Source organism: Neopelma chrysocephalum, unplaced genomic scaffold, assembly GCF_003984885.1.
Source record: "Neopelma chrysocephalum unplaced genomic scaffold, ASM398488v2 Primary Assembly neopelma1_245, whole genome shotgun sequence".
In the NCBI taxonomy this organism is placed as follows: Eukaryota; Metazoa; Chordata; class Aves; order Passeriformes; family Pipridae; genus Neopelma; species Neopelma chrysocephalum.
The window spans coordinates 1-20752 of NW_020897907.1; the positions used below are offsets into that span (position 1 = coordinate 1).

The 20752-nt window shown below is 67.6% G+C and overlaps 3 protein-coding genes and 2 non-coding genes across 9 annotated transcripts in view; 2 read left to right on the forward strand and 3 right to left on the reverse strand.

The window, feature by feature from the left end:
- Window positions 1-1002: 1002 nt before the first annotated feature.
- On the forward strand, window positions 1003-5082 carry SLC30A3 (solute carrier family 30 member 3). Its single transcript, XM_027703629.1, has 8 exons — window positions 1003-1109; window positions 2293-2462; window positions 2533-2679; window positions 2780-2933; window positions 3390-3594; window positions 3723-3828; window positions 4176-4310; window positions 4389-5082. Exons 1-8 carry the CDS (start codon window positions 1027-1029, stop codon window positions 4532-4534), a joined length of 1146 nt encoding a protein of 381 aa, XP_027559430.1. The 5' UTR covers window positions 1003-1026; the 3' UTR covers window positions 4535-5082.
- Window positions 5083-5195: 113 nt separating this feature from the next.
- On the reverse strand, window positions 5196-14680 carry GTF3C2 (general transcription factor IIIC subunit 2). 5 transcript variants are annotated; one of them, XM_027703630.1, is made up of 18 exons: window positions 14294-14680; window positions 13842-14157; window positions 12761-13079; window positions 12271-12365; window positions 11871-11948; window positions 11489-11587; window positions 11112-11339; window positions 10758-10869; window positions 10563-10680; window positions 8785-8816; window positions 8442-8571; window positions 7688-7832; window positions 7271-7432; window positions 6812-6899; window positions 6542-6670; window positions 6229-6360; window positions 5919-6021; window positions 5196-5813 (listed from the first exon to the last, which is right to left on the reverse strand). In XM_027703630.1, exons 1-18 carry the CDS (start codon window positions 14424-14426, stop codon window positions 5203-5205), a joined length of 3030 nt encoding a protein of 1009 aa, XP_027559431.1. In that variant the 5' UTR covers window positions 14427-14680; the 3' UTR covers window positions 5196-5202. The 5 variants fall into 5 exon arrangements, 4 of the variants coding, with proteins under 4 accessions (XP_027559431.1, XP_027559432.1, XP_027559433.1 ...); XM_027703631.1 differs by having other exon boundaries at window positions 5196-5661; window positions 5919-6026; window positions 14294-14679; XM_027703632.1 differs by having other exon boundaries at window positions 5290-5661; window positions 14294-14679.
- A 129-nt stretch (window positions 14681-14809) lies between these two features.
- On the forward strand, window positions 14810-14973 carry LOC113977500. Its single transcript, XR_003537344.1, has one exon. It is a non-coding gene; the product is annotated as a U1 spliceosomal RNA (small nuclear RNA).
- Window positions 14974-15778: 805 nt separating this feature from the next.
- LOC113977501 lies at window positions 15779-15942 on the reverse strand. The gene has a single exon (XR_003537345.1). It is a non-coding gene; the product is annotated as a U1 spliceosomal RNA (small nuclear RNA).
- A 751-nt stretch (window positions 15943-16693) lies between these two features.
- Window positions 16694-20752, reverse strand: part of EIF2B4 (eukaryotic translation initiation factor 2B subunit delta) — a 20356-nt gene continuing 16297 nt past the window's right edge. Inside the window, exons 2-11 of the mRNA XM_027703653.1 lie at window positions 20321-20627; window positions 20041-20123; window positions 19743-19834; window positions 19282-19396; window positions 18903-18979; window positions 18626-18728; window positions 18275-18402; window positions 17421-17601; window positions 17152-17332; window positions 16694-16935 (exon numbers count right to left, since the gene is read on the reverse strand). Coding sequence (XP_027559454.1) covers window positions 16736-16935; window positions 17152-17332; window positions 17421-17601; window positions 18275-18402; window positions 18626-18728; window positions 18903-18979; window positions 19282-19396; window positions 19743-19834; window positions 20041-20123; window positions 20321-20627 — 1467 coding nt within the window. The 3' untranslated portion in view covers window positions 16694-16735. The remainder of the gene's footprint in view (window positions 16936-17151; window positions 17333-17420; window positions 17602-18274; window positions 18403-18625; window positions 18729-18902; window positions 18980-19281; window positions 19397-19742; window positions 19835-20040; window positions 20124-20320; window positions 20628-20752) is intronic.

The following is a 20752-nucleotide window of genomic DNA, read 5'->3' on the forward strand; positions in this document are numbered from 1 at the left end:
CCGGGGGAGGTTCCGGGGTCCAGCCCGTGCCCGTGTCTCTGGCAATGTTTTGCCTAAATCAGCCCAGGACGCCCCTCGCCGGCTTCGCAGCAAAGGCACGTTGCTGTTTCATGGTCAATTCGGTGTTCACCAGGACTCCCGGGGCCTTTTTTGTGGAGCTGCTTCCCAGCCGTGCGCCCCCGACCCGTCCTGGGGTGATTCCTCCCAGGGCAGGGCCGGGCACTGCCCCGTGCTGACCCTTCCCAGGCCCGCCGTGTCTCCAGCTCGTTCCAGTCTCTCCGCACTACGGAGCAGAACGACCCGCCGGGTGCAGTCGCCCCTGCCTGTTGGGTTTCACCTGTCACCGTGCTCAGGGTGCTCTGCCCGGCCTCCAGGTCCCCAATGACAGCGTCAGACGGGACTGGACCCAGTACTGACCCCGCGGTACACTGGTCATTACCGGCCGCTGACCACCCCGTTCTGGTCTCGGCCACGCAGCCCCTGTTCACTGCTCCTCGCGGCTCAGCCAGCCCACGCTTTCACAAGCTTCTCTCGGAGGATCCCACGGGATGCAGCGCCAAACGCATTCCTGAAGCCCGGGTGGGCACTGTCCCCTGCGCTCCCCCCGTGCACCGGCTCCGGCATTTCACCGCGGAAGGTGGTGGGGTGGTCAGGCACGACAGCGCCCTTCCCGTCCTTCCCGTGCTTAGAAGATTCCCAGGATCAGTTGTGTCACCCCCTGCCCAGGGACAGAAGTGAGGCCGAGCTCTGCCCCCAAACAGCCCCCCCGTGAAGGCGGCCCCCCTTACACACAGCTCCCACGTATCCCAGCATACGGATGCGCCTGGAGATCCATTGGACCCTCACACCCGAGAAACCCCCCGTACCCCGCTCCGGACGCCCCTCCCCGGTGCTCGGAACGGCGGCACCCGCGGCAGAACCCCCCTGTCCCGCATCCCCGCGCGGGGGGCGGGGCCACGGCGGGGGGGCGGGGCCCGGCGGTGCCGGTGCCGGTGCCCGGTGCCCGCGGTGCCGCTCGCGCCCGGGATGGAGCCCCCGACCGGCACCGAGAGCGCCCGCCTGGTCAGCCCGCGGGGCGGCCGCGCCGACGGCAGCCTGCGCCTCAAGAGGTACCGCCGGCACCGGCACCCATCGCCCCGGCACCCCATCACCCGCACCACCGTCATTCCATCGCCGCTGCCTCTGGCACCGCCGGCATCGGCACCCGCATCACCGGCACCCCCATCATCGGCACCCTCATTGCTCCGGCACGTCCAGCACCGCAGTCACCACCGGCACTTCCATCACCACCGGCACCTCAGCGCCCCGACACCCCCATGTCCGGCACCGGCACCTTCATCACCGGCACCCCCATCACCCCGGCACTGCCACCCCTGACACCCCATCAGCTCCCAGGGCCCCCGGCAATTCCTCGCGCCGCCACCTCCATCATCCCCCCCCCATTTGCAACCCTGGGTCCCCCCACACCCGCACTGCCGGCACCGGCTCCCCCATTACCCCCGGCATCTCCATCGCCCCCAGCTCCCTTGGCACCCCCAAGCCCACGGCTCCCCCCCTCCCGGCACCGGCACCCCCGGCACGTCCCACGTCCCTCCCCGCCCGCCTCCGCGTCTTCATCCATCCGAAACGGACATCGGCACCTCCGCAGCCCCCGCGCCAGCCCTGACCGTCCGCCACCGGCACCCTCACCCCGCCACCGCCACCCGCGCCCTCCCTGCTACCGGTACCTCCGCTCAAGCGGAGCCGGTCCCTCCCGTGCACCAGCCCCGCTCCCCCCTCGGATGCCCGTCCGGCAGCTACCGGCGCCCAAACGTCACCCACGCACACCGGTACCGTCCATCCATCACCCGCCCACAGCGGTACCGTCCATCTGTCACCCACTCACACCGGTACCGGCCATCCATCACCCACCCCCTCCCCGGCTCACTGTCCGTCCCCGCTCCCGCACTGCTGCCCCACGCACCAGCGCCCCGGCCCCCGCCTCCCTTCCCACGCCTCACGTCTCCGCACCGGTGCCCCGTCCCACGGCTCGGCCCCAGGCGCAACAGCTCGGTCCCACCGACATCTTCCCCGCGGGTACCCGCACCGCCCCCGGCTCCGGTCCCGGCGGGAGCCCCGCGCCGCCGCCTCCTGCTGCCGCCGCCGGTCCCTTTGCTGCCCGTCCCGCCGGGGGGGCTCGGCCAGTGCCCCATCGGTTGCCTGGCCGCGGACCCCAGGGCGGTAGCGGGACCCGCGGGGGTGCCAGGCAGGGGCACGGGGGACGGTGTGGCCAGCAGCGACCCCCGCCCCCAGTCTGTTCACAGGCTCCCAGGACCACCCGGCACTGCCGCCTCCCCCGGCTTCGGCTCTCCACTGCCGCTGCAGCCCCCCGGCCCCCAGCCCCGGGCGGGGCAGGCTCCCCGGCCGGCAGCTGAGAGTCGCCTGCGCCGTCTGCTGCCTCTTCATGGTCGGGGAGGTGATAGGTAAGGGGGGCCGGGGCGGGGCGGGTGGCTGCCGGCAGAGCGCGGGGTGCCAGCCGCTCTGTGCCCGCAGGCGGGTACCTGGCACACAGCCTGGCCATCATGACGGACGCGGCCCACCTGCTGACGGACGTGGGCAGCATGTCCGTCAGCCTCTTCTCCCTCTGGGTCTCCACCCGCCCGCCCACCAAGACCATGACCTTCGGCTGGCACCGCTCGGGTGAGCCGAGGGGCACGGCCCCCGCGGGGCTCCACGGGGGGCACGGCTCCACGGCACCCCCACGGCCGGGTGCTGGGCACTGAGGGCTCCTGTCCCACAGAGACGCTGGGGGCGCTGGCCTCTGTCCTCTCCATCTGGGTTGTGACCGCAGCCCTCGTCTACCTGGCGGCCGCCCGCATCATCAGCAACGACTACGAGATTGAGGCGCGGGCCATGCTGGCCACGTCCGCCTGCGCTGTCGGCGTCAACCTGGTGTATGTCCCACATGGCCCCTGTGCACCTTCAGCCTGAGCCCTGCCCCACATGTGCCCCCAAGACCCCCAGCCGTGCCCCCTGGTCCCCTTCCGTCCCCGTGCACCAGCCTCACGTCCTCAAGCACTGCCTCCTCCTCTTCCCTGTCACCCCTCTATGCTTGCAGCTTCCAGTCCATGTGCTTACATCCCTACGCCCCACATCCCCTGGCCCCCCAGGCAGCACCTTCTGAGCCCTGGCACAAGCCCCAGGCCTAAATCCCCGCCCGGTTGCACGCACCTCCCAGCAGTGCTGCAGCTTCCCTGTCATTGTGCTGCACCTCCAGCCCCACTCCCCTCCACTGTCCTGGGACTCAGATGTGCCTGCCTGTGCCCCCTTTGCCCGTGCAGGGCAAGGCAGGGCCAGTGGGGCCCCCATGCCCTGCCAACCCAGCACTGAGCCAGCCCTGCTCTCCCCAGCATGGCCTACATCCTGCACCAGTCCCCCGCCGGCCATGGCCACGGTGCAGTGGGCTATGAGCAGCTGGAGAGCTCTGGGGGGTGCCAGCCCGGCCATGCCCCCCTGCCCGGCAGCACCAGCGTGCGGGCAGCCTTCGTCCACGTGGTGGGTGACCTGCTGCAGAGCGTCGGTGTCCTCGTGGCTGCCACCATCATCTACTTCAAGGTGCCCGGGCTGGACTCCACCTGCACTGCCTGCAGGAGCAACTCCCCCAGCCCTGTGCAGGGTGCCCCACTCCCGGGGGCCCAGCTCAGCTCTGCCCCCCAGCCTCACACAGACCCCGCTCTCTGCAGCCCCAGTGCAAGATCGCAGACCCCATCAGCACTCTCTTCTTCTCGGTCTTTGTCCTCGGTTCCACCTTCACCATCCTCAGGGATGTCTTCAGGGTCCTCATGGAAGGTGAGTGGTGAGTGAGGAGGGTGCAAGACCACAGATGCGGGGGGGGCACAGAGGCTCCCGGGGCTGCAGCTGCTGCAATACTTTGCCCGTGAGGCACCTCACCTCCTCTGCTCGCCCCGGTCCACCCCTCTGTCCTTCCCTTGCCCCCCAAATATCCCCAGCCCCTCCTCCCCACCCCAGGTACATTTGCCCCATGGTGAGGCTGTCTCAGCCCAGAGCCACAGTGCCCAGCCCAGTCCCCCCGGGGAAGCCCCCAGCCCTGGCACATCCCACCAGGAGCCCTGGTCCAGGCGGGGGCTGTGGCTGGGGGCCGAGGGTGGCCCCCCATGACCAGGCGGTGCCGGCAGGGACACCACGGGGCACCGATTTCGACGCGGTGAAGGAGGTGCTGCTGGGGGCCAGCGGGGTGCGGGGTGCCCACGACCTGCGGCTGTGGGCGCTGACGCCGAGCCACCCTGCCGTGTCCGTGCACGTGGCCGTGGGTGAGTGACCCGCGCGGGGCACGGCCGGGAGGTCCCCCTGGCCACGCCTGGGCTGAGCCCCTGCCCTGCTGCCCCCAGAGGCCGGCGCCGACCCCGAGATGGTCCTCTGGGATGTCACTGCCCGGCTCCAGAGCAGGTTCGGCTTCGCGTCGTGCACGGTGCAAGTGGAGCGGCACCGGGAGGAGACAGCAGCCTGTCCCCACTGCCGGGACCCCCATGCCTGAGACCCCCCCTGCCTGCTGTTGCGCTGGGCCTGGCCTAGCCCTGGCCCCCCCTGCCCTGGAGCACCTCGGGGTGCTGTCCTGCCCCGGGGTGGGACGGTGCCCCCGGTGCATGATCCCGGGTGGGACGGACACGTGGCCTGGCCGCAGCAGCACAGGGGCTCCCTGGGATCCTCCACTCCCTGCTGTGCCACAGCCTCTGAGGAAGGGGGATCCTGTCCCACCACCTGCCCCCACAGAGCCCTGCTGCCCCAGCAGGAAGGGATGTCCCCTGTGGGGGACCCTAGAGGCAGCCTTGGCCCCAGATGCTTGTGTCCCCACCACCTCCTTTGCTGCTGCCCAGGCTTGGGGAGGGCGGGCCAGAGGAGCTGCTGCAACCCCCGAGTGCAGGGGGCTGGGGCAGCCAGAGCCCAGAGCTCAGCCCCCCGCTGGCTGCTGGGCCGGGGCCCGATCCGTCCCCCTCGCTGAGTTGTGTCTGTGCCACCGGTGTCCATCTGTCTGTCTGTGCCAGCAGCAGTGTCAGCACTGCCAATAAATGTGTTGGAGAAGCAGCAGTGGCCCAGGAGCCAGAGGGGCACAGGGAAGGGGACGGTGGGGTAAGGGCTGGACCCCCACAGTCACGGCCACAGCCACAGCTGCCCTGGCACAGGCACCTCCACAGCCGTACAAAATCAACCATGTTTTACTGCACAGCTGAACACAGGCTCAATGTGAGCAATTCCAAAGCTCCCAGCCCCCTCCCTGCCCCTCGGAGCGCAGTGGGGCCGGAGGTGAGCGCAAGCACAGCCCCACGCCACTGGGGCCCACGGGCACTTCTGTGGGGTCAGACCCACAGCATGTACCCCAGTACGTGCACCAGTCCCACCACCCCCACCCAGCTCAGGCCAAACAGCGCAGACAGATCCTTCCGGGTTCGGAAGAGGTGCCTGGAGGATCCCAGGAGCAGCTGGGAGCTGCCGTCCCTCCCACAGCAGGGGCCCAGCGGGAGGGCAGCACCGAGAGGGGCCACAGTCCCTGGCCAGCACAGCCGGCCCCGGGCCCTGCCCGGGGTGAGCAGCACGAGGGACCAACCCCCCTACTCCGCCGGCAGCGGGGGGCACTCGGGGGGGCCAGGGCTCCCGGACACATCCCTGTAGAGGGAGGCGAAGCGGGCCTGGCACTCCGGGAGCAGCCGGCGGCCCACACCAGAGGCCAGTCCTGCCAGGCAGTGGGCCCGCACGATGCCCGCCTGCCCACCCGACACCAGCCAGCCCTGCGAGTCCAGGTTGGGGCTGAAGCGCACCTGTGGGAACAGAGGGGTTCAGAGCCATGGGGCCGAGGCACCGGGACCTCGGCCCCCACAGCAGCACTGCTGGCCCAGGGCTGGGGCTGGGCCTGGCCCCCTCACCTTGTGCAGGGCCTCCAGCTGCAGGCGGTCGAGGCTCAGCTCTGCCTTCACCTCCTGCGTGTGCATCCTGCGCACGGGCTCCCGGCTCGCCAAGTTCTGGAAGCTGCGCTGCAAAGTGGCGGCAGCACCTTGGGCTGAGGGCCCGGGGCAGGAGCACTGCGGGCACCGTGGTCCCAGCTCTGCTGGATGTGAGGGGCTGCCCCAATGCCCCAGCAGCATCTCCTGGCCCTGCCCCCCCCACAGCCCAGCCACAGCCCCACAGGCCCCACTGATGCGGCCGGACCACCAGCTGCACCCTGCCCTCTCCTACCAGGTCCGTGTCCTGGAACTGGATGTAGCTCCTGGCCACCATCTCGCTGTAGCACCGGGTCCTGGGCAGTGCCTGCTCAGTGCCCTTGGGCCCGGCAGGGCTGCAGGGCACCAGGTCGGCTTTGTACACTGGCTGTGGGTGAGAGAGGGCTCAGGGCAGGGCAGGGGTCCTGCTGCTCCTCTGCAGCCAGGAGCCACAAGGGATCGGCATTGTGGGGGGCCCAGGACGCTCTTCCCACGCCCCCTTCCCTGCCTGGCTCCCCGTGTGCTGGGCCAGGCTCCCCCCCCGACCCCGAAACACAACAGCCTCTTACAAATCTGCGGTCCGAGGAGCGCTTGGCGTTCAGGGGGCTGATGGCCAGGTCAGGCAGCACCGCAGCCACCAGCTCGCCGGTGATGTCACCCGCAGCCACCGTGTTCAGCCAGTCCGAGCCAGAGATGCTCTGCAGGGACAGAGGGCTGGAGGGTGCGGGGTCCCCACCGCCCCCAGCCAGGCAGCGTCACCCACCCCTACCTGCGAGCCCCGGGCCCCAGCCGGCGCTGACCCGGCCCCCGGGACACAACGGCCCCACACCAGCCCTTACCCACACGGTGCCCTTGCGAGGGGCCACGAAATAGGCCTTGAAACCCAGGTACCCGGCGTCGATGTAGTGGATCCCGCAGAGCCCGTACCTGCGGTGGGAGGGACAGGTTAAGGACAGAGCTCTGTGCTGCCACTGGGACTGCACGAGCCAGGCACAGCCCACCTTCCCCCAGACCCGGGTGGCAGGGGAGACACCCCTGCTCTAGCAGCACGTTACAGGGCAGATCCTGGAGACTGAGAACTCACCAGGAACACAGACCCCTTCAGCAGGACCCCCGCTGCCCCCTGGCCCACCCTGCCTGTGCCCCAGGATGGCAGGGGAGAGGGGATGTCACGCTGTGCCGCTGCGGTGTGACCCAGCACGAGCAGAGCCTGCCCTCGCCACGGCACAGCTGCACAGTCCCAGGAAGGGGGAGGCCAGAGGGGCCCCTGGGGGGTTGAACCAGGCCCTGGCACTCACGAGGCATAGCAGTTGTCCTGGGCCACAGTGATGCCGTTGTAGGGCAGCAGCCAGGCCACCTCAGTGCTCAGGAACCGCTTGATGCTGTTGATGGGCTCGTAGAGCCGCCGCAGGTCCCAGAACTTGATCTTGCGGTCGCTGCCTGCCGTGACCAGGAAGTTGCTGAGAACCAGGAGAAAGGAAGCACTGAGAGCCCAGCGCAGAGCTGGGGCCTGTCCTGCTGCGGGGTCCAGGTGGCCCCGGTCCCCCGGTGGCTCTGCTGCCCTCACCGTGGAAAGCCCAACCCTATCCCTCCAGTGCTGCAGAGGGCCAAGTGCCATCGGCACCACGGCCTCCCAAGCCCCTCTTGGCAAAGAAGCCCCTCCTGAAGGAGGGAGCCCCTCTCCCGGCAGCACCCGCGCCCACTCCTGCCCTCACTTGTCGGCCTTGCACCACTCGATGCTCCGGACCGCGTGGTCGTGGGCCAGGAAGCACTGGAAAGGGTAGAGCTTGAGGGAGGCATCGGGCTGGCGCACACACTGCAGCAGGGACTTGGTGAGCAGGTTCCAGATGGCCACAGTGCCTGTGGAGAGACCCATTTCCCTGAGGTGCTGCTGATGGCACAGGGGCTGCAGTGTGGGATGGGCAGGACTGTGGGATATGGCAGCCAGGCTGGAGCTGGGGCTCCAAGCAGGACAGGATGGCAGCAGGATATGGCAGCCAGGCTGGAGCTGGGGCTCCAAGCAGGACAGGATGGCAGCAGGACATGGCAGCGGCATGGGCAGGGCTGTGGGAGCTGTGGAACACAGCAGCCAGGTGAGAGCTGGGGCCGGGGCTCAGAGCAGGACAGGATGGCAGCAGGACCTGGCAGGACAGCACAGAGCTGCAGATCACTGGAAGGCTGGCAGAAAATTCCATCCAGGCAAGTTGAACAGATGTGGATTAGGCCAGAGCCACATCCTGGAGCCATCAGGTCCGTGAGGGTGCCGATGGCCAGCCCAGAGAAGCCTTCCCCCACCCCAGGGACAGGCAGAGGTTCCAGCACAGCACCCACCGCTGGCTGCTGCTCCCCCCATCCCTCACCCCTGGGCTCCCCGTTCCCTGCCCCAGCCAAGGATGAGGGAGCTCCAGGGTCTCTGCCAGGGCGAGGGCTGCTCTCTGAGTCCTGCTGTAGGGTGCAGGAGAGACTCACCATCATAAAACCCCGCTGCCAAATGATGGTGGGGCTTGGAGGGCATCCAGGAGAGGCTGAAGCACTGCCCGCACTCGGATGCGTTCCCTGCCTGGATGGAGCCCACCTGGAGCGTGGCAATGCACTGCACCTGGGGGCCAAGGGACAGCCCTGGGTCACAGCCTGGCGCTGGTGCCATCCGTGCCCTGAGAGCCGGGATGTGCAGGGTGGGAGCACAGCTCTGCTCTGCCCCTCCAACGCTGTGCAGGTGCCCCGGCTCCTCCCCACTCTCCCACCTGCACCGGCCGGGGGGCTTTGCTGGGTGCTGGCCCTGGCAGGGACCACCGTGGTGGGGGACACTGACCTTGCAGATAAGGTGCTTGTGGAGGGGCCCATCTAGAAGAGAGCAGAGCGGGGTCAGGGCAGGTACCAGCTTTCTGGGAGCTCCCCGCCTGGAGCCTGGATCGCAGCTCCCCACGGCCTTGGCCAGGGCTCCTGGTTCCTGTCCTGCCACCCCCCAGAGCAGTGTCCCCAGCACAGCAGGAAGCAGAGCACATGGAGCACCAAACCCAAGAGCCAGCAGGGGCAGGACCCCAGCCAGGCCTGCCAATGCAGGAGGAAGCAGCCCACTGAAAGGCACTGCAGACAAAGGTGAGGCAGGGCTGACGTGCCCCCACCACACCATGACTGGCACCAAAGTCAAGGGCACACGGTGATACGCAGGGGTCAGATGTGACTGTGACCACCCTGGGGAGGGACGGAATGGCTACGTGGGACACCTGCTCCATGGGGTGATGGGGCTGAAGGAGGCAGCACTCCAGGGGAAGGAAGGCTGCAGAGACCCTGTGCCCAACGGCTCAGAGTGAGGTGCCCATGGGACCCCCCCCCACCAGCTCCATCTGCCAGAAAATGCCCCCCACCAGCAACACCTGACACGCGTGCTGTGGGGACCCTGTCCCACACCCCTCAGGCCTGTGGTCCCCCTGCACCCAGCACGGGGCCGTCCTCTGGCACAGCAGGCAGCAGACAGGCACGTCCCAGCCTGGAGCGTGGCAGCCGTGCGTGGAGGAGCCACGCATCTTCCCCGGCACGGCTGTGACAGCCGGGACACGGTGCGGAGACCAGCCCCGGCTCTGCCGGGCAGGAACACCGGGTGCGGGTTCCCGGTGCCCCAGGGACGGCCAGCACAGCCACGCCAGCCTGGGAGCTGCTAGCAGGGCTCGGCACTGCAGCCTGGCACCGATCCCGCGGCTGGGAATCAGTGCTCCAGCCTGCCTGTGAGGCACGGAGATGGGACGTGCAGCCGCAGCCACCGACGTGCCGGGCCCCAGCCGGCGGCAGGAGCAGGGGGCCCCCCCGCCACGAGACGCTGTGGCAGCAGCCCAGACACCTGCAGTCAGCGCAGGCACGGCCGAGGCGCTGCGGGGGCCGGGAGCCGCGCCGGGAGCCCATTTCCCACTGTCAGTGAGGACGTGCAGGCTGTCGGCCACGGCTGAGCGCCCACCGCCAGCACGCGCCGGCCATCAATCCCAGCAATCCCGGCCAGCAATCCCATCAATCCCGGCCAGCAACCCCCCCCCCCCGCCGCTGGCACAGGCTATTACAGGCACCTATTACAGGCACCGTTAGCTCTGAGCCGGCCCAGCGCTCCCGGTCCTGCCCTGGCACTCGGCTCAGCCAGGCTGGAGGGAGCAGCTCCAGCAGCAGGACACGCTCCCAGTGGCCGGCAGGGATGTGGAGAACGGCTGGGGAGATGCTGTGTGGCTGCATCGTACTCTGCATCCCACTACAGTGACACTGCCGAGAGCCCCCAGCTCTGGGGGCTGCCTGCAAGCCGTGTCCCCAAGACTGAACTAAAGCAGCACTGTGACATCCTCTGACACCAAAAAGCAGCCTTGGACCCCCACACCGTGCCCTGTGCCAGATGCCAGGGTAGGGCCAGCAGGGTCCCAATCCTGGGGGTAAGGTGGGCTCACTGCCCCCTCATGCAGCTCCCGGGCTGGGACACGGTTCTGCCGGCAGTTCCCCAGCACAGTGGGCTCCCGTGGGCAGGGGGGCTCTGGCCCCAGGGCTCGCAGCCCCACCCCAGCACCGTGGGAGGAGAGCCAGGATGCCCCTACCCGGCGGCGCAGCTCTTCCTACCTTTTACCTGGGTTGCCTTGGCACGGCGCAGGGCCCCGGGGTGGGGCAGGGCGTACACCACCACCCTGCCATCTGAGAAGGCGGCAGCCAGCAGGCCCAGCCGGCTCATCTGCGGGTGCTGGAGAAGGACAGACAGGCTCAGCCCTCGGGTCACCCCTCAGGGAAGCCAAGGCGAGTGCTTTGGGCAGCACTCACCATCCGGGCCGTGGCAGGCGGCTCCCAGGCCCCGCTGGGGCAGAACTTCATGTCCCAGACGCAGCCGTGGTCGGCAGCGATGGCGTAGGCCAGCCTGGCTTTGTCAGGAGAGCTGCGGGCACAGGTCAGGCCGTGAGGAACACGGCAGCTGCTGCCCAGCAGCTCCAGCAGACACAACTGCACACCAGCAGCAGAGCTGGCCACCAGCACAGCCCCCACGGTGTTGAGGCCGTGGCTGGTGGTTCTGGGAGAGGATCAGCCTCACCACCCACTCAGCCATAGAGAAACACGAGGCCTGGGCCCTGCCCCGTCCCTGGGCAGCCCCTGGCCCCTTCCCCAGGCCCTGCCACTCACCCCTGCTCCGACTGCAGCGCGCCCAGGCCCCAGAGCTGCAGGAGCGCGGGGCCCGTGTGCAGCCCGGCCACGCTGTGCGTCTCCTCCATGCTCCTGTGGCAGGACACGGCCACGTACTGCGGGGCTGCCGAGCCCTCGGGAGTGGGGCACCACTCCAGCGCCCACACCGGGCCACCCACAAAGAAGGAGACGTCCAGGCGCTCTGGGTGGGGCTGCAGGGAGCTGAACCTGGCGGGGGGGAGAGAGGTGAAGGCTGCTGGGACCCCAGGGCACAGCACGGGCCGGTTGCCCAGCCCATGGATGACCCTGGGGGCCGCTGCCAGTCCTAGGCAGGTCAGCCACCGCCCCACAGGGCCTGAGGACACCCTGTCACACACCTGTTTACCCTGTACAAGGCACCGTTGTCCTCAATGCCCTCACGCTGGATGGAGAAGAGGGGAGACTTCTCCTCTGCCGGCAGGTACGGGGCAGCCTCACTGTGCAGGCAGAAGGTGAGATGTGTCCCTGCCCCTCACTCAGTCACCCCAGCACAGCCCCATGCCCTAGCACAGCCCCATGCCCTAGCACTGTCCCAGCCTCTGTGTGACCCCAGCAGCTATGGAGGCTCCACAGCCAAATCCAAGAGACCCCCAAAGCCCACAACAGACACGGAGAGGTGTGGGAGCACAGCTTTGCCCCCCCCCCCCTTCCTCTGCACACTGCTGGGACCTGCCCCACTTCCCCCCAGCCCCACTCCCCCTCCTCCTGCTTCAACGGTACCTGTCAGAGAGACACGTCCACCTGTGAGCCACTGGGATCCAGTCTGGGAACTCCCACTGCGAGTGCTTCTGCTCCCGCCTGCAGTGTGTGCCAGGCCTCAGTCACAGCCCCATGCCTGGCACGGGCAGCACCCCCTGCCCTCACCCTCCCCGTGGCACAGCCACCACCCCCTGCCCACACCCTCCCCATGGCACAGCCACCACCCCCTGCCCTCACACCCTCCCCATGGCACAGCCACCACCCTCTGCCCCTGCCCACAGCCCCTGGCCCAGCCCTGCCCCATCCCAGTGGAACACCCAAAGGTTTCTCTGCCCTTGGGGCTGTGCCAGTGATGATACCAGGGCACCAACGATCACTCCGTGGCCCCCTGAGCCCCCCAGCACCCCAAGCCCCTGCTCACAGGCTGCAGGTGAGGCTGGAGCTCTTCTCCACTGGGGCCATGACGGAGTTGTGGAAGCCGTTGGGAGCGAGGCCTCGGCACGAGGGCTTGGATCTCTGGGCACAAGAGCAGACTCAGAGCAGGCCCCAGGTGTCCCCTGAGCCCTGGGGGACCCGCCTGTCCCAGAGAGCACCAGCCCAGCCCCTGAGAACAGTGCTCTCCCCAGCCACTGTGACGGTGTCACGCTGGGCTAAAGACACAGAGCCCCACTGCAGGGACTTCCAGAATACCAGGACCCCTCCAGGACCCGCCTCCACCTCTCAGTGCTCCAGCAGGAGCCCAGGCTCTGCTCCCTCTCCCAAAGGACCTGTCCTTGTTCCCATCCCCATTCCCTGTGGCCCTGTGTCCTGCCCCAGGGCTGTCGTGTCCCTGTCACCGCTGTCACACCCTGAGCTGTTTGTGCTGGGACACAGCTGAGGGGCCCAGGCAGAGCCCCTGCCCCTGCCCTCACCCCTGTGGCCGCTGTCCTCCTGCCGTGGCCTCGGGGCACCTCCAGCTCTGGCTCCGACTCCTCGCTGAGCATCACATCACTGCCCTCCTCCTCCTCCTCCTCCTCCTCCTCCTCCTCCTCCTGCAGCACCTCCTGCGAGGGCACGAAGTCGGCGTCTCGTGCAGGGTTGTCGCTGTCCGTGTCCTCCTCCTTCCTCCTCCGGCTCCGGTGCTTCCCCTGGACACACTCGGGCTCTGGCTCCGGGGCCTCCTCGGTGGGAGCAGGGGGCTGGCACACGGACATCAGCTCCTCTGCCAGCTCCTGCAGGTACAGCAGAGCCCTGGGAGCCCAGGGCAGCGCCCGGAGCTGAGCACGGGGCAGCACAGGGACAGCACAGGGACAGCCCTGCCCCTCTGGCCCCTGGGCGGGGGGTTGATCTGCTCCGGCTGCACCACAGCCCACCAGCACGGGACCCCCAGCTCCCCCCAGCAAACTCCTCCTGCTTCCTCAGGAACCAAGGAATCTCCCCGTGCCCCAGATCCAGAGCTCCTGGATGCAAACACATTCCTTAAAGTGGGAAATGACCGTTCAGTGGGGAGTCAGTTCATGCCACCAAAGTGGAACAAAGCCCCACAGGGAAGACACCGAGACTTCTTGGGGTAGGCAGAGGCCATGGAATCATGGATTCAGGGGATGGTTTGGGTGGGAAAGGACCTTAAAGCCCATCTTATCCCACTCTCTGCCACAGGCAGGGACACCTTCCACTAGCCCAGTTGCTCCAAGCTCCGTCCATCCTGGCCTTGGACACTTTCAGGGATGGAGCAGCCACAGCTTCTCTGGCCAACCTGTGCCAGGGCCTCCCCACCCTCACAAGAAAGAACTCCTTCCCAAAATCCCATCTAGCCCCATCCTCTGGCAGTGGGAAGCCATTCCCTGTGTCCTGTCCCTCCATCCCTTGTCCCAAGTCCCTCTCCAGTTCTCCTGGAGCCCCTTTAGGCCCTGGAAGGGGCTCTCAGGTCTCCCTGGATCCTTCTCTTCCCCAGGTGAGCACCCCCAGCTCTCCCACAGGTGGCCCCCGACCCCCACTGCCGCCCCCACTTACACTTTGGCCGCCCTCCTCTTGGGCCGCCCGCCCCGGGGGGTGTCCAGGCCGGCACCCTCCTCGCTGCTCCCCAGCATCTTCTGCACCCGGACGGGCTCCCGGGGCGGGGACAGCTCCAGCAGCAGCACCTCGGCCTTGCCCTTCCCGCCGCGCTTCCCGGGAGTCCCCGGGGGCGGCACCGCCCCGTTCGCAGAGCTCTCGCCGCGCCCCTCCGCCGCCCCATCGCGGTTGATTCGGGGGCGCACGGTTTTTTTCGGGGATTTGGCAGCTTCTCCTCCACCATCAGAGTCCGGATCTCCCGGCGGCGACTCTTGCCCTGCCCAGAAACACCGGAATCAGCGCCAACCCCCTGCGAGACTCCCCGACACGTCTCAGTGTCCCGCAGCACCGGGCGCGGCGTTACCGCTTCGCACCCCGGGGAGCCCCCCCTACCCGCCACCCCCGGTACATACGGAGCGCTCGCTGTTCATCCTCCCGCTCCCCACTACGGCTCCGGCTGCGCCCGGCGGACCCCGATGGCCTTCGCAGCCGCCCTCGGCGGCTCCGCTCCCGGCAGCGCGGCCCGCGGGCGGCGCTTGACGCCATCGGGGGCTCCCGGAGCCGCCGCCCCGCCGCGGGGCCGCGCCGCCAGCAGCGAACCGGAAGCAGAACCGGCAGTGGCGCGGGATGATGACGTCACGGAACGAGCTCTGGCGGGGCGGGGCCACGCAGATCCCCAGGGCAACAGAAGGGGCGGTGCTCAGCGGAGGGGCGTGTCCATGCAAATCATTCCGCACTCGCGGGGCACGCCGGGACACGTCCCGCGCACACACCCCGCGGCCACGCGCGTCCGCGGGCGCTGCGCGGGCCGGGGCCGTGCGGGACGGTGGGGAGCGCGGGGCTGCGCGGGGGCGGGGCCGGGCCCTCGGTGAGCGTGTGCTCGGGGTGGGTGGTTGGGGCGGGCCCGGCGGGTGTGGGGAGGTGGAGTCATACTTACCTGGCAGGGGAGACACCATGATCAGGCAGGTGGTTTTCCCAGGGCGAGGCTCATCCCTTGCACTCCGGGTGTGCTGACCCCTGCGATTTCCCCAAATGCGGGAAACTCGACTGCATAATTTGTGGTAGTGGGGGACTGCGTTCGCGCTCTCCCCTGATAAACGTGGTACAATGATAGATTAATTCGTTGGAAAAATAGCACTGCTTTGTATTAGATTAGGAGTTCTCAATAATCGTGTCCTTTTAGTCCCCCCCGGTTACGATCCCAGTCTCGGGATCCCGTGTCCCGGTACGGCCCGGCCCGGCTCCGGCTCCCCCGGCCGCGCTCAACCGTTCCGCACGAACCCGCGCTCGGGCCCTGGGTCGCTGCGTCCCCGTGCCGGTTCAAAGGCAGATGTTACATCGCGGCAGGTAACGGGTGACCTGTCAATCTGAAGGGGACCCGGCGGGGAGACAGCGGAGAGCCCGGTGCTGGACCGGGACGGGTCGAGGGACAAGGGAGCAGCAGGACTTGGGACTTGGGACCGCGAGTGTCAGGGGCGAACCCCGACGGGGTGTAGGACCCTCTGGAGGGGCGGGGAGGCAGCGAGGGGAACCCGGTCCCTTGTCCCTCGACCCGTCCGGCCGCACGGGTCCCCTTCAGTTCCACTCAGGAACCGAGTTCTACCTTGGAACGCCGACAGATTGACAGGTCACCCGTTACCTGCCGCGATGTAACATCTGCCTTTGAACCGGCACGGGGGCGCAGCGACCCAGGGCCCGAGCGCGGGTTCGTGCGGAACTGTTGAGCGCGGCCGGGGGAGCCGAGCCGGAGCCGGGCTGGGCCGTACCGGGACACGGGATCCCGAGACTGGGATCGTAACCGGGGGGGACTAAAAGTACACGATTCTTGAGAACTCTGAATCTAATACAAAGCAATGCTATTTTTCCAACGAATTAATCTATCATTGTACCACGTTTATCAGGGGAGAGCGCGAACGCAGTCCCCCACTACCACAAATTATGCAGTCGAGTTTCCCGCATTTGGGGAAATCGCAGGGGTCAGCACACCCGGAGTGCAAGGGATGAGCCTCGCCCTGGGAAAACCACCTGCCTGATCATGGTGTCTCCCCTGCCAGGTAAGTATGACTCCACCTCCCCGGCCCCGCCGGGCCCGCCCCGAGCGCCCACCCCGAGCACACGCTCACCGAGGGCCCGGCCCCGTCCCCGCGCGGCCCCGCGCTCCCCACCGTCCCGCACGGCCCCGGCCCGCGCAGCGCCCGCGGACGCGCGTGGCCGCGGGGTGTGTGCGCGGGACGTGTCCCGGCGTGCCCCGCGAGTGCGGAATGATTTGCATGGACACGCCCCCTCCGCTGAGGCCCCACCCCCCGCTCGGAGCCGCTCCGCCGTTTGCGGCGCGATTTGCATGGCCCCGCCCCCTTCCGCCAGGCCCCGCCCCCGATGTGCCGCGCCAGCCCCGCTGCCCGCGGTACCCGCTCGGTGCCCGGTGCCGGGGCAGCACCGGCCGCGGTTCCCCAAGGCCTCGCTGCTCCGGGCACCGTCCGCTGCCTTGCTGGACCCCGCGGGAAGGCCCCAGTCCAGGGCTGGCACCAGAGGCCACGGCAGGAGGGGCCCGGGCTCTTCCGCTGCAGCCCAGCTCGAGGGGGCTGCCAGAAGCTCAGCTGGAGGAGGTTGAGCCAGGGGCCATCACCACAGTGTCCCTGTTTCCCCAATTCCCAGAGGAAAGGCCCAGGGACACAGAAGACCTTTCCCTGCTGCAGCCTGGAGCAGGAAGAGAGGGGCTGGGGCCAGCATGGCCAAAGGAAGGTGCAGAGCTTCCCCGGTGGTGATACAGGGGCCAGGGCTCTGCCACACCGCAACAGAGAGCACACAAGGGGTACTGTGGGACTGGTTTATTAGTGTCCATGCAGCTGCCCCGACTATTGATCCACGTTCTTGACACGCAGGACCACAGGCACCGAGGTGCAGGGGATCATGCCCAAGTCCGTGATGACCAGATCCACCAGGTCTGGGGGTGTCACGTCATAGACCAGGTTGAGGAGACGCAGGGACTTGTTCTCTGCCCAGCCCCCCAGCTGGGCCTGGCCCTTCCGGAGCACGATCAGGTCATCGGGGTCATCTGCGGAGAGAGAAGCGGCCGGCAGGATCAGGGGGAAGGATAGCACCTCTCCATCCTGCCCTGGGAGCACACGCTGCTGCTGCCTGCCGGCCCCCCTGACTACGAGCGGTGTCCCCTCGCCCAGAAAGCGGAATGGCAGGGCAGAGCAGCCTGTCGTGGTCTGCAGCAGGGAGTGGGATGACATCCTAGGCGGGAGGAAGGGGACAGAAGCCATACCCAGCTCATTGGAGACAAAAGAGTCCGTCTGCACTCGCTCACAGAACTTGTAGGTCTCGCAGCAGACCAGGACAGGCACGTTGTAGGCCTTGGAGACCAGCGCGATCTGCGACGTCCCCACCCGGGACATGACGGAGCCGTTGGCCAGGAGCGCGTGGGCTCCCAGCAGCACTTTGGACACCTGCCAGGGCAGCACAGGGATCCCTCAGCACCTCTGATCGTGCCGCAGCCCGCCCCGCGCCCGGCCCCGGCCCAGCCCAGCCCCTCACCTCAGGCAGCACGTAGGAGATGGCGTTGATCATGACGTAGGTGCAGTGGATGCCCTGGCGCACCAGCCGGCGCAGCGTCTCCCGGCCCTCCAGGCGCGGCCGGCTGTCCACCACCACCACGCGGAAGGCGCGGCCCTGCTTGGCGTGGGCGTCGCACAGCGTGCGGTTCACCAGGGAGGAGCTGACGGGCGCCGTCAGGAGCTGCCCCCTCACGCCAGGCCAGGCTCTCACCCGGCCACGACGTCCACACCCTCGCCCTCACGAGTGCTGCCCCTTCCAGAACCTTCCCGCCACGGCGGCTCCCAGGGCCCCTCTCCCTGTCTCTGCACAGGGAACCACCCCTGGGAAAGCGGACATCTCGGCCCTCCCTGAAGCAGCACTGACCTCCCCATCTGTAACCATCACGAGGGCCTCTACCTCTCCAAACCCTCTCCCAGTTTCCCTCTCCCAATGCTCCAGGCCCGCACTGGCCTCCTGCCTCTGCTCTTTCCTCCATCCAGGACACACATCACACCCGGGCTCTTGCCGCAGCAGTCTCTGGCTCCTTTTCCCACTTCTACTTCCCGGGACATAGGCCCCCCAAGGAAGAATAAGCTCACATATTTTTGCTTTCTGACATTTGACTTTGCTGCAGTTTGTTTAAAATCCAGTGAACAGCCACGTCTGCTCTGCAAGTGCCCTGGGTGGATGGAGCTGCGACTCTGGGGTTCTTGGAACCCAACTCTGGACACACCAGATGGGACAGAGCCAAGCCCTGCACAGGACTAGCACAGCCTCACTTCCCGTGCTCACTTCCGTGCTGCTCCACTTCCTCCTCCCACCCGCTGGCCTGGTTGCTCGTGCTCTGTGCTCACCATCCATACACCAGGATCACGTCATGGTCGTTGATCTTCTCAAAGGCAGATCTTGAGATGGCTTCAGCTGCCAGGACAATCTTCTCCCGCAGGTATTTGTCGATTGTGTCCTGCAGCTTCTCCTTTGCCTGGGGAGACACAGACATCCCATACAGACCTTCTAACTCTCTGCAGCTCCCCGTTGGAGCCAGATGGGGATTGGTCTCTTCTCCAAAGTAACATGGTTCCAGCTCCACTGAAGCACCATTCCCAGTCCACATGCCACCCTTGCTCCCAGTCTGCATGCCACCCCACTCCCCATTCAGCCTCTCTACCCGGGCCCAGAGCCTGCTGCTCAGCAGGGCCACTCACCTCCTCCTCTCGCAGGGTGTCAGGCAGGCACGAGATCTCCTTCTTGAGGAACTTGATGGCGTTGCCCATGCTGGCCGAGAGCGGCCGGCACTGGTTCAGGAAACTGCAGAGGAAACTGGTTTAGCTACGGAGCAGCCTGGAGGGCCAGGACAGGGACAGGGAGGGTGGGCAGGGAGGCAGAACTGCAGGGAAGTCACCTGAAGTTTGAGTGGACACCTTTCCAGAGAGGTGATTGATGGACCACGCTCCGTGGAGCTTTGGCACCTGGAGCCCTCACCTGATATGTGGCTTCAGCTTCGCCACCAAGTCCCGAGACAGCTCCTCGTTGGGGGGAGTGGAGTAATCCCGGATCAGCTGGCACAAGAAGGAAGGGAGCATGAGCTCAGGGCACCTCAGGGTAGGGCAAGCAACCACCCTGCCCAAGGGGCTGCAGCCCAAGCATGTGTGTGTCCTGCACAGCCTGACTCTGCCACGGCGGGGCAAAGGGTGTCCGTGCAACTCAAATCTGCAGTGCCAGTGCCAGAACAGGACCCCAGCAGGGCCCAGCCCCGGCACAACCCAGAGGAAGAGGCTGATGATGACTGAGTATAAACACAGCCTCAGCAGTCAGGGGACAGGAACGCACACCTGCACCCGCCAGGTATCTGCTCACACACCTGTTTGAAGACTTCCAGCAGCGCGATGCAACGGGCGTTGGAGCCGTTGATGATGCCCTGGGAGTACTGGAGGCCGAGGCGCACCACTGCTGGGTGGATCACCGTGGAGGGGATGCTGCAGGGACCAGTGGGAGGGAGCTGTCTGCACCTCTGCAGCCCAAAACAACCAACCCATTGCTGGGCCCCAGCCCAACCACCCGAGGGACAGCCCAGGAAGGGAGCTGGCAGTGACCCGAGGAGCCAGGTTCACCCCGCAGCCCCTTCTCCTGTGGCCAAACTCGCTGCACAGGGAGGCTGCCCCTGCCACCGCTCCCCAAAGCAAGTGAAAGGGTCCCCCACCACCCCATCAGGCCTGTCCCACATGCAGGACCAAGACACCCCATCCCTCTGCAGCCGGGCCAATAGGCCAGTGACAGCAGAGCCCAACATTGCCAGGGGCCTGGGCTGGGGAGGCCTCATACCTCATCTGCTGCGTCAACGGCTTCTTCCTGCTGTACTGGTGCAGGTGGGAGAACAGGTTGACTTTGGTGCCATAGTCCTGCCGCAGAGGTACCTGCAGCCCAGTGTGGTGGCTCAGCCAGGGTCGTCAGAGAGCCCTGCTCACTCCAGAGCCACCAGTCACACCCAGCCCTTGCTCAAGGCACGCCGAGATCCCCTCTGCCCTCAGAGAGCAGGTCCCAGTCCCACCACGTGTCCCCCCCCAGCTCCCACAGCACGGCTGCCCCAGGCATGCAGCCTGTCATCCAGCCCTCCTCCTACCTGCTGCCGCTCCAGCTTCTTGGCCAGTTTCCTCTGGGCAGCGGGGTCATCCACCTGCACGTGCTCCGGCAGCCGCTTCACCACTGCCAGGAAAGCCGGGGTGAGGCCAAATTGCCCCGGAGCACCCCCAAATTCAGGGAAGGCAGGGCAGGGCAGGATCCAGGGACAGGCACGACCCACACTACAGATGGATTGCATAGGCAGCCCCAGCCTGTGCCCACCCCAGACCCTCCCTCCCCGCTCACCCACCCTCTGCACCCTGTGGTGACCGTGGCCTTACTGGACTGGGGCTCGGTGGGGCTTGGCCGGGGCTTGGCTGCAGTGGCTGCCTGGCCCAGCTCTGCCTTCCTGGCCTGCTTCTGGGCCCGCTCAGCCTCCTGCTTGGCCCGGCGCTCTGCTCGCAGCTCCGCTTTGCTCTTGCCTGCCGCGGGCTTGTTGCCGTCGCCGGGGCCATCGGCCGAGGCCGGGGGGGACGCGGGGTGAGCGGCTGCTGCGGGGGAGGGAAGGGGGAGTCTGTACCCAGCCTTCAACACCGGGAGATGCAGCCCAGCGAGAGGCAGGGAGAGCCCTCTGTGCCGGAGGCTGCCCTGGGAGAGGGCACCTCAAGCACCTCGCAGCCCCGCGCAGCCGAGACGGGCCCCGCGCAGCCGAGACGGGCCCCGGGCTCTCTGCTCCGCAGTCCCTGCGGGAACGCGGGTGTGCGGGGGCGCAG

Bases quoted from the DNA above. Each gene is read 5' to 3' on its own strand.
- GTF3C2 (XM_027703630.1), bottom strand. From the start codon at position 14,426: ATGGCGTCAAGCGCCGCCCGCGGGCCGCGCTGCCGGGAGCGGAGCCGC. The intron at 13,080-13,841 runs GTAAGTGGGGGC...CTGGGCTCCCAG, and splicing joins AAGAGGAGGGCGGCCAAAGT to GGCTCTGCTGTACCTGCAGG. The intron at 6,671-6,811 runs GTAAGGGCTGGT...CTGTCCCTGCAG, and splicing joins CTCGCAAGGGCACCGTGTGG to AGCATCTCTGGCTCGGACTG.
- SLC30A3 (XM_027703629.1), top strand. From the start codon at position 1,027: ATGGAGCCCCCGACCGGCACCGAGAGCGCCCGCCTGGTCAGCCCGCGG. The intron at 2,463-2,532 runs GTAAGGGGGGCC...CTGTGCCCGCAG, and splicing joins CATGGTCGGGGAGGTGATAG to GCGGGTACCTGGCACACAGC. The intron at 2,680-2,779 runs GTGAGCCGAGGG...CCTGTCCCACAG, and splicing joins CTTCGGCTGGCACCGCTCGG to AGACGCTGGGGGCGCTGGCC.